The sequence below is a fragment of the Coregonus lavaretus genome (genome assembly GCF_964263955.1).
Source record: "Coregonus lavaretus genome assembly, chromosome: 32".
NCBI classification, from domain to species: domain Eukaryota; kingdom Metazoa; phylum Chordata; class Actinopteri; order Salmoniformes; family Salmonidae; genus Coregonus; species Coregonus lavaretus.
In genome coordinates this window covers 16,995,216-17,007,924 of record NC_140019.1, presented here as the reverse complement: position 1 = coordinate 17,007,924, position 12,709 = coordinate 16,995,216, and the positions used below count along the sequence as shown (strand labels likewise).

The window sequence follows — 12,709 nt, the reverse complement described above, 5'->3', positions numbered from 1 at the left end:
GGGGGGGGGGGGGGGAGGAGGATTCAGGAGGGAGGAAAATGTGGCAAAGAGCTTCCTAGGGTTAGAGGCAGATGCTTGGAATTTAGAGTGGTAGAAGGTGGCCTTAGCAGCAGAAACAGATGAAGAAAATGTAGAGAGGAGGGAGTGAAAAGATGCCAGGTCGGTAGGGAGTTTAGTTTTCTTCCATTTCCGCTCCGCTGCCCGGAGCTCTGTTCTGTGAGCTCGCAGTGAGTCATCAAGCCACGGAGCTGGAGGGGAGGACCGAGCCGGCCGGGAGGATAGGGGACACAGAGAGTCAAAGGATGCAGAAAGGGAGGAGAGGAGGGTTGAGGAGGCAGAATCAGGAGATTGGAGGGAGAAGGATTGAGCAGAGGGAAGAGATGATAGGATGGAAGAGGAGAGAGTAGTGGGAGAGAGAGAGCGAAGGTTGCGGCGGCGCATTACCATCTGTGTAGGGGCAGAGTGAGTAGTGTGGGAGGAGAGCGAGAGAGAAAAGGAAACAAAGTAGTGGTCGGAGACTTGGAGGGGAGTTGCAGTGAGATTAGTAGAGGAGCAGCATCTAGTGAAGATGAGGTCAAGCGTATTGCCTGCCTTGTGAGTAGGGGGGGACGGTGAGAGGGTGAGGTCAAAAGAGGAGAGGAGTGGAAAGAAGGAGGCATAGAGAAATGAGTCAAACGTGGACATAGGGAGGTTGAAATCCCCCAAAACTGTGAGGGGTGAGCCATCCTCAGGAAAGGAACTTATCAAGGCGTCAAGCTCGTTGATGAACTCTCCAAGGGAACCGGGAGGGCGATAGATGACAAGGATATTAAGCTTAAATGGGCTAGTGACTGTGACAGCATGGAATTCAAATGAGGAGATAGACAGATGGGTTAGGGGAAAAATTGAGAATGTCCACTTGGGAGAGATGAGGATTCCTGTACCACCACCCCTCTGACCAGATGCTCTCGGGGTATGCGAGAACACATGGTCAGACGAGGAGAGAGCAGTAGGAGTAGCCGTGTTTTCAGTGGTGATCCATGTTTCCGTCAGCGCCAGGAAGTCGAGGGACTGGAGGTTGGCATAGGCTGGGATGAAGTCAGCTTTGTTGGCAGCAGAACGGCAGTTCCAGAGGCTGCCTGCGACCTGGAACTCCAGGTGAGGGGTGCGTGCAGGGACCACCAGGTTAGAGAGGCAGCAGCCGCGCGGTGTGGTGCGTTGTTTGTGTAGCCTGTGCAGAGAGGAGAGAACAGGGATAGGCAGAGGCATAGTTGACAGGCTGTAGCAAATGGCTACAAAAATGCAGAGGAGATCGGAATGAAATGAGCTAAGCATCTGGGAGAGGAGAGAGGGGGGCCTCCCTCACCAAAAACTTCTACCTCAGAAACTAAAATTGTTTCACTGAACCACCCGAACAAAAACTCTCCCAACTTCCACCTTTAGAAATCAGAATTGTTGTGAACCACAGTTGTTCAATGTTTAAAGGAATAGACTCAACCCACTTTATTCAGCTAGCCAACTATGACACCATAGCTGACTAGCATGCTAGCATCCAATAACACACAGTTTAACACACAGTTAAGCACCAATACTCACAACAAACCACCAATAGTGTGTTAACTAGCTAACTAGCATGCTAGCATCCAGTAACACACAGTTTAGCACAAACACTTGGTCACAGCAAACCACCAATAGTGTGATTACACACTAAACAGATCATTCGTGTCTGTGTCAAGTTCCTTTCATGACGCAGCAATGATTCAACGTTGGCTAGCTAGGACAAGTATATTGTAATTAGCTACTACCGTACCGTTCGCTGGTCATGTTGGGTAGCTAGCAATGGCCACTGTGTTGGCTTTGTTTGAAGAACGGCTAGCTAGCTAGCTTCGTGCTACACCCGGCACACAATGGCTACTGTGTTGACTCTGACTCTGTTCGAAAAAACGGCTAATTAGCTCGCTTCGTGCTACAGCCGGCACGGCGGAAGACACTGCCAAGACATATATATAAGGCAATATATGGCCATATACAGTTGAAGTCGGAAGTTTACATACACTTTAGCCAAATACATTTAAACTCAGTTTTTCACAATTCCTGACATTTAATCGTAGTAAAACTTCCCTGTTTTGGGTCACTTAGGATCACCACTTTATTTTAAGAATGTGAAATGTCAGAATAATAGTAGAGAGAATTATTTATTTCAGATTTTATTTATTTCATCACATTCCCAGTGAGTCATAAGTTTACATACACTCAATTAGTATTTGGTAGCATTGCCTTTAAATTGTTTAACTTCGGTCAAACATTTCGGGTAGCCTTCCACAAGCTTCCCACAATAAGTTGGGTGAATTTTGGCCCATTCTTCCTGACAGAGCTGGTGTAACTGAGTCAGGTTTGTAGGCCTCCTTGCTCGCACACGCTTTTTCAGTTCTGCCCACATATTTTCTATAGGATTGAGGTCAGGGCTTTGTGATGGCCACTCCAATACCTTTACTTTGTTGTCCTTAAGCCATTTTGCCACAACTTTGGAAGTATGTTTGAGGTCATTGTCCATTTGGAAGACCCATTTGCGACCAAGCTTTAACTTCCTGACTGATGTCTTGAGATGTTGCTTCAATATATCCACATAATTTTCCTTCGTCATGATGCCATCTATTTTGTGAAGTGCACCATTCCCTCCTGCAGCAAAGCACCCCCACAGAATGATGCTGCTAGCCCTGTGCTTCACGGATGGGATGGTGTTCTTCGGCTAGCAAGCATCCCCCTTTTTCCTCCAAATATAACGATGGTCATTATGGCCAAACAGTTCTATTTTTGTTTCATCAGACCAGAGGACATTGCTCCAAAAAGTACGATCTTTGTCCCCATGTGCAGTGGTAAACCATAGTCTGGCTTTTTTTATGGCGGTTTTGGAGTAGTGGCTTCTTCCTTGCTGAGTGGCCTTTCAGGTTATGTTGATATAGAACTCATTTTACTGTGGATATAGATACTTTTGTACCTGTTTCCTCCAGCATCTTCATAAGGTCCTTTGCTGTTGTTCTGGGTTTGATTTGCACTTTTCGCACCAAAGTACATTCATCTCTAGGAGACAGAACGCCTCTCCTTCCTGAGCGGTATGATGGCTGCGTGGTCCCATGGTGTTTATACTTGCGTACTATTGTTTGTACAGATGAACGTGGTACCTTCAGGCATTTGGAAATTGCTCCCAAGGATGAACCAGACTTGTGGAGGTCTACCATTTTTTTTCTGAGGTCTTGGCTTATTTCTTTTGATTTTCCCATGATGTCAAGCAAAGAGGCACTGAGTTTGAAGGTAGGCCTTGAAATACATCCACAGGTACACCTCCAATTGACTCAAATGATGTCAATTAGCCTATCAGAAGCTTCTAAAGCCATGTCATCATTTTCTGGAATTTTCCAAGCTGTTTAAAGGCACAGTCAACTTAGTGTATGTAAACTTCTGACCCACTGGAATTGTGATACAGTGAATTATAAGTGAAATAATCTGTCTGTAAACAATTGTTGGAAAAATTACTTGTGTCATGCACAAAGTAGATGTCCTAACCGACTTGCCAAAACTATAGTTTGTTAACAAGAAATTTGTGGAGTGGTTGAAAAACGAGTTTTAATGACTCCATCCTAAGTGTATGTAAACTTCTGACTTCGACTGTATTACTTTTCGATATGGGAGGATTGAGGATTTGGAAATGATCTGCAGTGCTCAGCTCTGACTTAATCACAAAATGTTTTCATTGATATATTTCATGTTTTTTTGTTCCATATTCTCCTATCAGTATGTGTATTTTGATTACCTTTTCATCAACATTGACTAATCTGTACTGATTTTCATGTTATGACCTGTTATATAACTATTCATACAGTGTCATCTTGGTCATGAGAGTCATCGGTCACAATGCAAAGACAACGTTTTGAAATCCAGATTTTCATTTTTATTGAAAAGTTGGCCAGGATTCTGTACAGCAGAGAGGGTGTGCGATACACAGGGTTAGGAAGTGCGGGGTGGATATTGAAACTCCTTTTCCCATGGTGCATCATACCCTGAGCCGAGAATCATGTGTAAAACAGCAAGATATTTCTCGTTCCCTCTTTGGTGCTGCAATGGACTGCAGGTGTAAGGAATGGGGGATGAAAACGGGTGGTGGGGGGGGGGGGGGGTGTAGGAGGGAAAAGCCAAGGTCAGACCACAGGAGAGAAAGAGAAGAGGAGAGAGAGAGTGATGGAGGGGTTGTCTGATTTTCAGGTGTTCTTTAGCCAGGCGGTCCTTCAATTGAGGTTTCAAAGAGTGGGGGATATTTAACGTCACCCCTCTCCCTTGCTGTTTCAGATGGTAAGCTTCAGCCAGGGGTTCGGCAAGGCCTCAGACATCTCTCCCCCTCTCTCTCTTCCTGCGCCCCTCTCCCTCTCTTCCGCTCTTTCTCTTTCTCTCCTTCTCTGAGCCTCACTTGCTGGCCATGGTGTAGCATCCCTGCTGGTGCCACTGCATGTCGCGGATACGCCTCACGGACTGAAACTGGGGGTGACGGGCGCCGAATTCGTTGAAGTGTTTGAAGTCGCCCTTCTCCAGCAGGTATTGGGAGCCACGGTATCCGGGGAACTGGTAGCCCACCCAGCTGAGGGGAAAAAGGAGAATAACAAATTATGTCACTCGGCAAGTCCCTACGTAGGTCACTAAAATAACAGCTCTCCTACAATCTTTTCATTCTAGCTCTATGTGTTCTTAGTTGTGAGTTTAAACTCTGTCGATTGCTTTTGCCATCTCCATAGCAACACTTACGTTCCGCAGCTGACCATGATGCTGCCGACCCTGTCGGTGAAGCCATAGGAGAACAGAGAAGGAACGTCATCGTCCATGATCTCCATTTTACGGCCCTTGAATTCCCCAACCTCGTACAAGCAGATCTTGTGCTTCTCGGGGTCCTGGGAGAGAGGGGAAAGGAGATGTGTGAGAATGAGGGAGGTGTTCAGAAGGAGAGAAATGTACAGGAGAGAGACAAAAATGGAGAGAGAGTAAAGAGAGATGGAGTGAGAGGTCAGGGGGTAGCAAGTCACAAAGAGAGAGGATGTGTATAAGAGAGAAACATGAGAGAACAGAATTGACAGATGAGAGAGAGAGATGGTGAAAGGCGAGAGGAGTGTACCCACCATGCGGACGGGCCTGAAGGACAGCAGGTAGTCGTTCTTCTGGCAGTTACTCCAAGAGTCCCAACGGGGGAATTCTCCCTTCTCCAGGATGTAGTGCTCACCACAGAAGTTCATCTGTTCGAAGCCCACAAATCTATACAGGATAGAAAGACAGTGTTACCTTATTATACAGCTGTGTTGACATATCTTATTATGATTATTTTTTTTATGTATATACTGCTACGTCTACTATTATCACACAAAGCTACAGGGATAGCAGGCCATTAATAGCAACTAATATACAACATAGTTAAAAAAACTGGAGAGGTTGACTTACGGTCCACACTCAACGCGGAGGGAGCGGACGCGGTCCATGCCCATCTCACACACGTTCATGCACTCATTGCTGATCTCAACCATGCGACCCTGGAAGTTCTCCTGGTCGAACACAAACATCTGAGGGGGAACAGAGAAAGAGAAACAGACATAAGTACATCCTAAACACAGATGATGTCTGGCTGTATCAGTGATCCAATGATATTCCATTAGATTGGAGCCAGGAGAAGTCCTGTTAGTTGGGGACTACTTGCCTTGTAGGACATCATGCCCATCTCAGACTTCTTGCTCTGGGCAGCCTTCCCGTCGGTCTGGGAAGCTGTCTTGGACTTATCACTGGACATGATGACTGGAAGGAGAGAGAGTGGGATGAGCATGAAACAGTCTCAAAACAGTCAAGAAGACACATCCAATGTGCTGGGAATACAACAATGTATGGAATAGGCCATAAGGGATGAAGATGGAGTGAATGGATGGTATCAGAGGAGAGGGATATTTGGGGTTGGGGATGCAGTCTATGTGTTTAATATAGTGATGCATAATATCAATGTAACATGTATTATTATAACGACTTCTAATTACTGATTTCAAAGTGAAACTGCTGCTGAACAGCTGCCACTCCTCTTCCTCCCCCTACTCCCTTTACCCGTGTATGCAGGTGCCAGCATGTGTATCGTGTGTGTCTGCTGCTCTTACCTGTGTGTGTGATCTGCCTCACTCAGAGAGTGTGTGTGGCTCGGAGCGTGCCCCGCCCTTTTATACGCTGGCGCCCAGAGGAGGAGGATTAGACACAGAGAAACAAACCTGCTGAGGTCAGAACCAGGAGACAATAGAACCACCACATCATCAGAGAGGGACAGTCAGAGAGGAGGGGCCACCCACAGGGACCAATGAGATCCATAGTTCATTGAGAAGGATTGGAGGGGGGTTGATAGTGGAATACTGTACATGATGATAGGGTCTAACCACAAACAGATACAGTATCTGAGAGATAGAGACATAACACAGTACCAGTATCTGTGATAAGCAACTGATAACGTTTTTCGCACCCTGGTATAATCTGTGACGAAGACCTGTACATATATTGTGTTCATGATCATAATATAATCAGTCATATTTAATTTTGAGGAGCACATTTCCCACGGTCAATGTGCATAAGGTAGAAAATAAAATAAAAACAGCAACAATACATCAAAAAGTAGAAAAAAATATCACAATACATAAAACCATTACCTACTAATGAAAAATATATAGTTTTTAAGTGATCAAACATTAAAAGCTAACTTGAATAGGTAGGATGATATTTACTGAATAGGCTCACTATTTACAAGATGAGAGGACGTGAATTGTATCATCTGCTCATAATCAGTACCAACTTCTGTTAGAAACAGAACATTTCTGTTCATGTCTTCTCCCTGAGACTCATCTCATCGCCATTGGTTTTGAAACAGTTAAATGGGAGCTCAAGCCTGAAGTAGTCATTAACACATACTGTTTAATTGATGCATTATTGGACCTCACATTATCAAAATACAGGGTTTTGATTAAGAGAGTGTCAAGTCTATAAGGTGTCAGTATGATTTAGGTGGGGTGTGAGGAGTGAAGACTTGGCTGTGCTTAAGGGGCCATTGTACCATGTATATGACTCAAGGATGGATGTATGGCATGATTCAGGTGTGTGTGTGTGTGTGTGTGCGTGTTTGTGTGTGTGACCAATGTAATCTGTGTAGCCCCCCCTGAAAAGTGGGCAAAACATCTCTGTGTTTGTGTTTTCCTATGTGTTTGGTGACTGAGGGGATACTATTAAATAGATGTCAAACACTTTCTCATTCTCAAACGTTTCTAACCTGTCCATATTCTATTATATGCATATTTGTATACTGACTTTTTATCTCTACCCAAACGGTGCCTGTGCCCCTTTAATCTCCACATTCTCCACATCTATCCCGGCCTTTGTGACTGCCACACACCAAACTGCTGACCAGCACGAACTGACCGGGCCGCTATTGTTCCTCTCCCATTCAGGGCAAACCCCTATCGCTGTGCACAGAAAGGACTGGCGTTACATAGTATGTGCTGAGCTAGCGTGATCGAATGACCAGAAAGAACAGGAGCGCGCTGTTGGCCAGTGTTCCAGGTGGGGGAAATGTATTGTGCGCGTACCAAAGCCCTGCGCCATGGACGCGCTCCAAGAGGCGCGCTTCTCGTCAGTCCATATAAAACTGAAGCGCCAGGATCGCTCAAAGCTCTACGCGAGATAGCGTTAGGCGCGTGCCACTCCCGAGCTCATCACGAATAAGTGCCAAACTAGGTAAGGTGCCAACTTCGTAACGCATTTAATGCAAATTATAGGTACAGTCAGTCAGATATGTTATAACAGGCTTATTCAAGACGCCATTACACATTCATTTAAAACTCACCAAAAAGCACTAACCCTGTAATAACACGTTAACCTGCAGTGCACATTGCACAGATTGGCTACATAATGTATAGACTCGTTTAACTGATCCCTGCCTCCATATTGCGCTATTCGGGTGTAGCCTAAAAACTTGGATGGACAATAAACGATGTGCTGTTTTACCGTTAGGTCACAATAATCTCGATTTGTTGCGTATTATTTGTTTTATACGATTGGCTATAACAGGGAGCGAGTTTGTTAGATAAAATACCGTGTTGCTTTATCGTAGATTAATTGATCGGCATTAGTATCAATTCAGCTCATCTGAGACTGTGCAGTGACATTTGTTCGAAATAGTGCATAGTGGATAGGAGAAGTGTTAAAGGGGAAACATTTTGGAGATGTTGTTACTTAGGCATGTTCCCTTGAATACCAATGTGAAGCCTTGATTATAGAATAACATAGAATAGAATAATACATAATATAATGTTACTCTGTGTGGATTGTTGGCGTTGATGTGACAGATAGTGTGTAGGAGAGTTGGTGAGATTGTGTAACTGAAAGTTTGACCCCTGCCTCAGGTGTAAAGATGTACAGAACCACTAGATCCCCAATGATGCAACCCCTGGTCAACTCGGGAATGGGCGTGGCTCCTTTCTTCAAGGTAACACACCTTAGATGAGACACATACAGGAGCACACACCTTTGCATAAGTGGGATGGGCACTGTCCCTCTCTTTTCTCATCTTCCCTCTCTCCCCCTCCCCTATCTCGCTCTCTGTAGGTGACTGTGTTCGAGCAGGAGCACTTCCAGGGCAAGTGCCAGGAGTTCACCTCTGAGTGCTGCAACATCCACGAATGTGGTCTGGACATTATCCGCTCCATCAGAGTGGAGAGTGGAGCGTGAGTTTCACACTGTGTGTTTACTCCATCTGTTTAGTGTGTATGTTTATTTATAGAAAGAGGAATCCAGGTGTGTAATCTGTCTGTCTGTGTGTGTGTGGACGAGTGAATTATTTTGTTTATAGTGGCTGGTTCAATGTGGGTGTATAAGACGGTAGTGCAATGTGAAACTATCTCTCTCTCCCCCGTAGCTGGGTGGGCTTTGAGCACCATGACTTCCAGGGCCAGCAGTTTATCCTGGAGAGGGGAGAGTACCCCCACTGGGACGCATACAGCGGCTCCCTGTCCTACCATGTGGAGCGCCTCATGTCCCTGCGTCCCATCTACTGTGCTGTGAGTACCACAGTGTGTGAGATAGAGAGAGAAGATGACAAAGAGAAAGATAATCAATGCATTTTTTTTTATGTCTGCCAAACGGAAACATTCTATTAGGGCCTTCCTTGAGAAAACCCCTAATTCTTGGAATATGATCATATTTATGCGTGTGTATGTGTAACCTTCCTCTCTCTCCCTCAGTCCCACATGAGCAGTCGTATGATGATCTTTGAGAGAGAGAACTTCATGGGCCGCAGTGTTGAGCTGTGTGACGACTACCCCTCCCTGCAGGCCATGGGCTGGTCCATGCCCGAGGTCGGCTCCATGCACGTGCAGTGTGGCGCGTAAGTTAACCTCTATTATTCACTACAAACACACATGCTACGTGTTAGCAAACAGCTGTGGAAGCTGTGGTTTAATACTTTGCAGACCTCAGATACACCAAACCTCAGTGAATATCCCCTATCTCTATCCCCCAGCTTTGTGTGCTACCAGTACCCCGGCTACAGGGGTCAGCAGTACATCATGGAGTGTGAAAGACACAGTGGAGACTACCAGCACTGGAAGAACTGGGGCTCCCACTGCCAGACCCCCCAGATCCAGTCTATCCGCCGTATCCAGCATTAAGAAGGGCTAGAAGCTGAGAGGCCCACGGACAGCAACCCCCAGCCCAGACGCTGCTCTACCCTTTACCCCCCTGCCTTACCCTGACGGGAAGACCAGCCGCCCCTAACTACCGACTCACCACATAGCACTGACACACAGCCGCTCCGAGGTACGATAAGAGACTATATCGCACCGGTAAAGCACAGGAACACACATACACACACTGACATGACTGACACTCCTATACTGATATAACAGTTTATTTTTATCAGGTTAGAGCACCCGCACACAGACACACACCTGTGCTGTACTACCTGAACCCCGAACCCCTCTGTCCAGGTCACCTGGGCTGAGCGGGGAGCCAAGCCACACACCCTGCTCGAACCAGCGGAGGTCAACGCATCAGCAGACACCAGTTTCAAGATGGCCGCCACTGTAGTGCAGCTCTAATGTGATGTTGTGTGTAGGAGGTTGAACCAAAGGTTAACTAATAAACTCATGTTCACTTCAGTCGCTCAGGCCTGTCCTATCATTGTGCGTGTGTGTTGGATAATCTAAAATAAATGCCATATGGGATCCAACATTGTAATAATCAGCATCTCATGATGTGCTATTTGGGTCTAATGTAATACTATCCAAGGGCTTGTATACTGCATGTCAAACCCTCTGATAAACATAGATTTAACTGTAAAACTACCTCAAATGAACCTGTTGCTTAAAAAAAAATAATTAACAGCCTTGCTGTATCCATTCAGATTATTGTCACCACCTAGTGACCACTTAAAGACACTACAACACCATGATAGCCATCTGAGCTATTTAGGCTGCACTTAAAATAGATTCACACAAGGACACACAGGTGTTAAGAACATCTTTAATCTGGTTATAAAACTGAAAACAGTCAAAAGTCTGGGGAAAACGGTAATAATGACAAACAACATGACGACAAGAACCATGATGTGATTCCATTCTAGAACAATCCGAAGCAGAATCGGAAGATGTAGACCTGTGATGATTGACACTCAACCAATGAAAGTCCTCAATTCCTGTGAAACTGAACTAACAGCAGTGTAAAACCTGATTTGTTGGCAACTCACAATGAAACATTTGCTATATGAATGAGCCCAAACTCCTCTCCACAAGAAGCAAATAAAGCTGGTGTTTTTCTACACACGTCATTGAAAACTTGAACACAATGATGTCGTAAAGGTCTGGGCAGTGAGATGTAGACTTAAACAGAGCACAACTGACTCAGAGTGTAAAACACATTCATAATTGACGATCTAAGTGCTGAAAACTAGAACTCAAGCACAAAGCTCTAAAGACAGGGTGAGGTAGAAAAAAGGTACAACAACATAACAAATACTTCCTGATTTTTTAAACATCCATTTGTCCTCTTTTGTTTAACAATTGGTAATTTGGAGGAACTCAACCACCCAACGTTTCCAAACCCCCTCTTACATACACATTCATGCTTCTCCATCAAGCAGAAATCTGTACATTCCTTGTCGTTATGCCACGGCTGTCTATGTGGCAGCCCTCATTGATTCTGTACTGTGAGATGGTCCACACACAGTAGTTTGTCCATACCCCAGTCGCCTAGCAGGGGGAGGCAGACGTTTCCTGTGGAAGGTGTTGGTCACTCTAAGAAAACAGGGATGGAAGGGACATGGTTATGGTTAGTGTAAAAGCAAAGAAAACTCAGATTAGAGTTGAGTGTGATAATTTGACTGTTCAGTCTTGATCATGTAGGCTACCGTGTGTATGCACTCAACTCAGTCAGAGCAGAGATGACAGATATCCAATAAAAGGGGCGTGGTCCAACTCTCCAATGACATTGATCTCTTCTTCCTCAGAACTAAGCCCCCCCCCCCCAGGAGCCAGGTAGCATGACAGGAGGGACAGGGGAGGGGCTAAAGCCCCCCAACACGTCCACTTCCTCTTCCTCCCAGCTTCCTGTTGACCCATCGATGTCCACCTCTCGGATGGAATGTGAAGGATGGGAGACTGGAGGCTTTACTATCCCAGAATGCATCTGAACTGGGACCTTCCACTCTCTGATTTGGATTGGTGGGTTGTGGAGTTCTGTCTGTTTTTCTGCTCTGTCTGTCATCCATTCTTCTCCATCTCCAACTACATCAATACTTCCATCAGAATCCTCTTCTATCGCTCTGATGTCTTCCACATCTATTTCGTCCAGCCGTGTCTCCCTCTCTTCTTTCTGATCGGTCTTTCGTGGTTTGAACTTGGCCCATCCCGTTTCCTCTCTTTCTCCCTCTCGTTCCCCCTCTCCATCTTTCACTCTGCACTGTGTCTGCAGGACCTCCCTGATCTTCTGGAAGGCAGAGGAGGTGGTTCCCTGGGTGACATCGAAATCCTCCTCCTCGGTGGTCACTTTTTTCCCAGACTCCTCTCTGTCCTTGGGGTGTACCTGCTCTCCACAGGCTGGGGCTTCTGGAACTGAGATGGGAGGGTGAGCTTCTGAGAGCATCTGGGCTGGCAGGACTAATTCTGCTTCTGGACATGCCCTCTTTGTCTCTCTCTCCTCCTCCACTCTGCTCCTTGCTGGCTCTGATCCTTTCCCAAGTTGAGGCTTCTTCCCTCCTCCTCTTCTTCTGCCTCTCTCCTTTGTTTCTCCCTCTCAGCTGGGCTGTTCTGCAGGGAGGCTGGTCTGTTCCCCCTCTCGGCTGGTCTGTTCTGCAGGGAGGCTGGGCTGTAGTCCCTCTCGGCTGGTCTGTTCTGCAGGGAGGCTGGGCTGTTCTGCAGGGAGGCTGGTCTGTTCCCCCTCTCGGCTGGGCTGTTCTGCAGGGAGGCTGGTCTGTTCTGCAGGGAGGTTGGTCTGTTCTCCTTCTCGGCTGGGCTGTTCTGCAGGGAGGCTGGTCTGTTCCCCCTCTCGGCTGGTCTGTTCTCCCTCTCGGCTGGGCTGTTCTCCCTCTCGGCTGGGCTGTTCTGCAGGGAGGCTGGTCTGTTCCCCCTCTCGGCTGGTCTGTTCTCCCTCTCGGCTGGGCTGTTCTGCAGGGAGGTGGTTCTGT

General features: G+C 46.3%; 2 protein-coding genes across 2 annotated transcripts in view; one reads left to right on the top strand and one right to left on the bottom strand.

The window, feature by feature from the left end:
- LOC311107409 (beta-crystallin A1-2-like) overlaps positions 1-10,186 on the top strand; it is a 35,997-nt gene extending 25,811 nt beyond the window's left edge. Inside the window, exons 2-6 of the mRNA XM_084149898.1 lie at positions 8,436-8,518; positions 8,638-8,756; positions 8,948-9,089; positions 9,273-9,415; positions 9,551-10,186. Coding sequence (XP_084006024.1) covers positions 8,444-8,518; positions 8,638-8,756; positions 8,948-9,089; positions 9,273-9,415; positions 9,551-9,698 — 627 coding nt within the window. The 5' untranslated portion in view covers positions 8,436-8,443 and the 3' untranslated portion in view covers positions 9,699-10,186. The remainder of the gene's footprint in view (positions 1-8,435; positions 8,519-8,637; positions 8,757-8,947; positions 9,090-9,272; positions 9,416-9,550) is intronic.
- Positions 4,438-5,800, bottom strand: LOC311107539 (beta-crystallin B1-like; the record flags this gene model as incomplete). The annotated part of the gene is made up of 5 exons (XM_084150046.1): positions 4,438-4,609; positions 4,774-4,916; positions 5,142-5,274; positions 5,458-5,576; positions 5,711-5,800. 5 exons carry the CDS (start codon positions 5,798-5,800, stop codon positions 4,438-4,440), a joined length of 657 nt encoding a protein of 218 aa, XP_084006172.1.
- Positions 10,187-12,709: the final 2,523 nt, after the last annotated feature.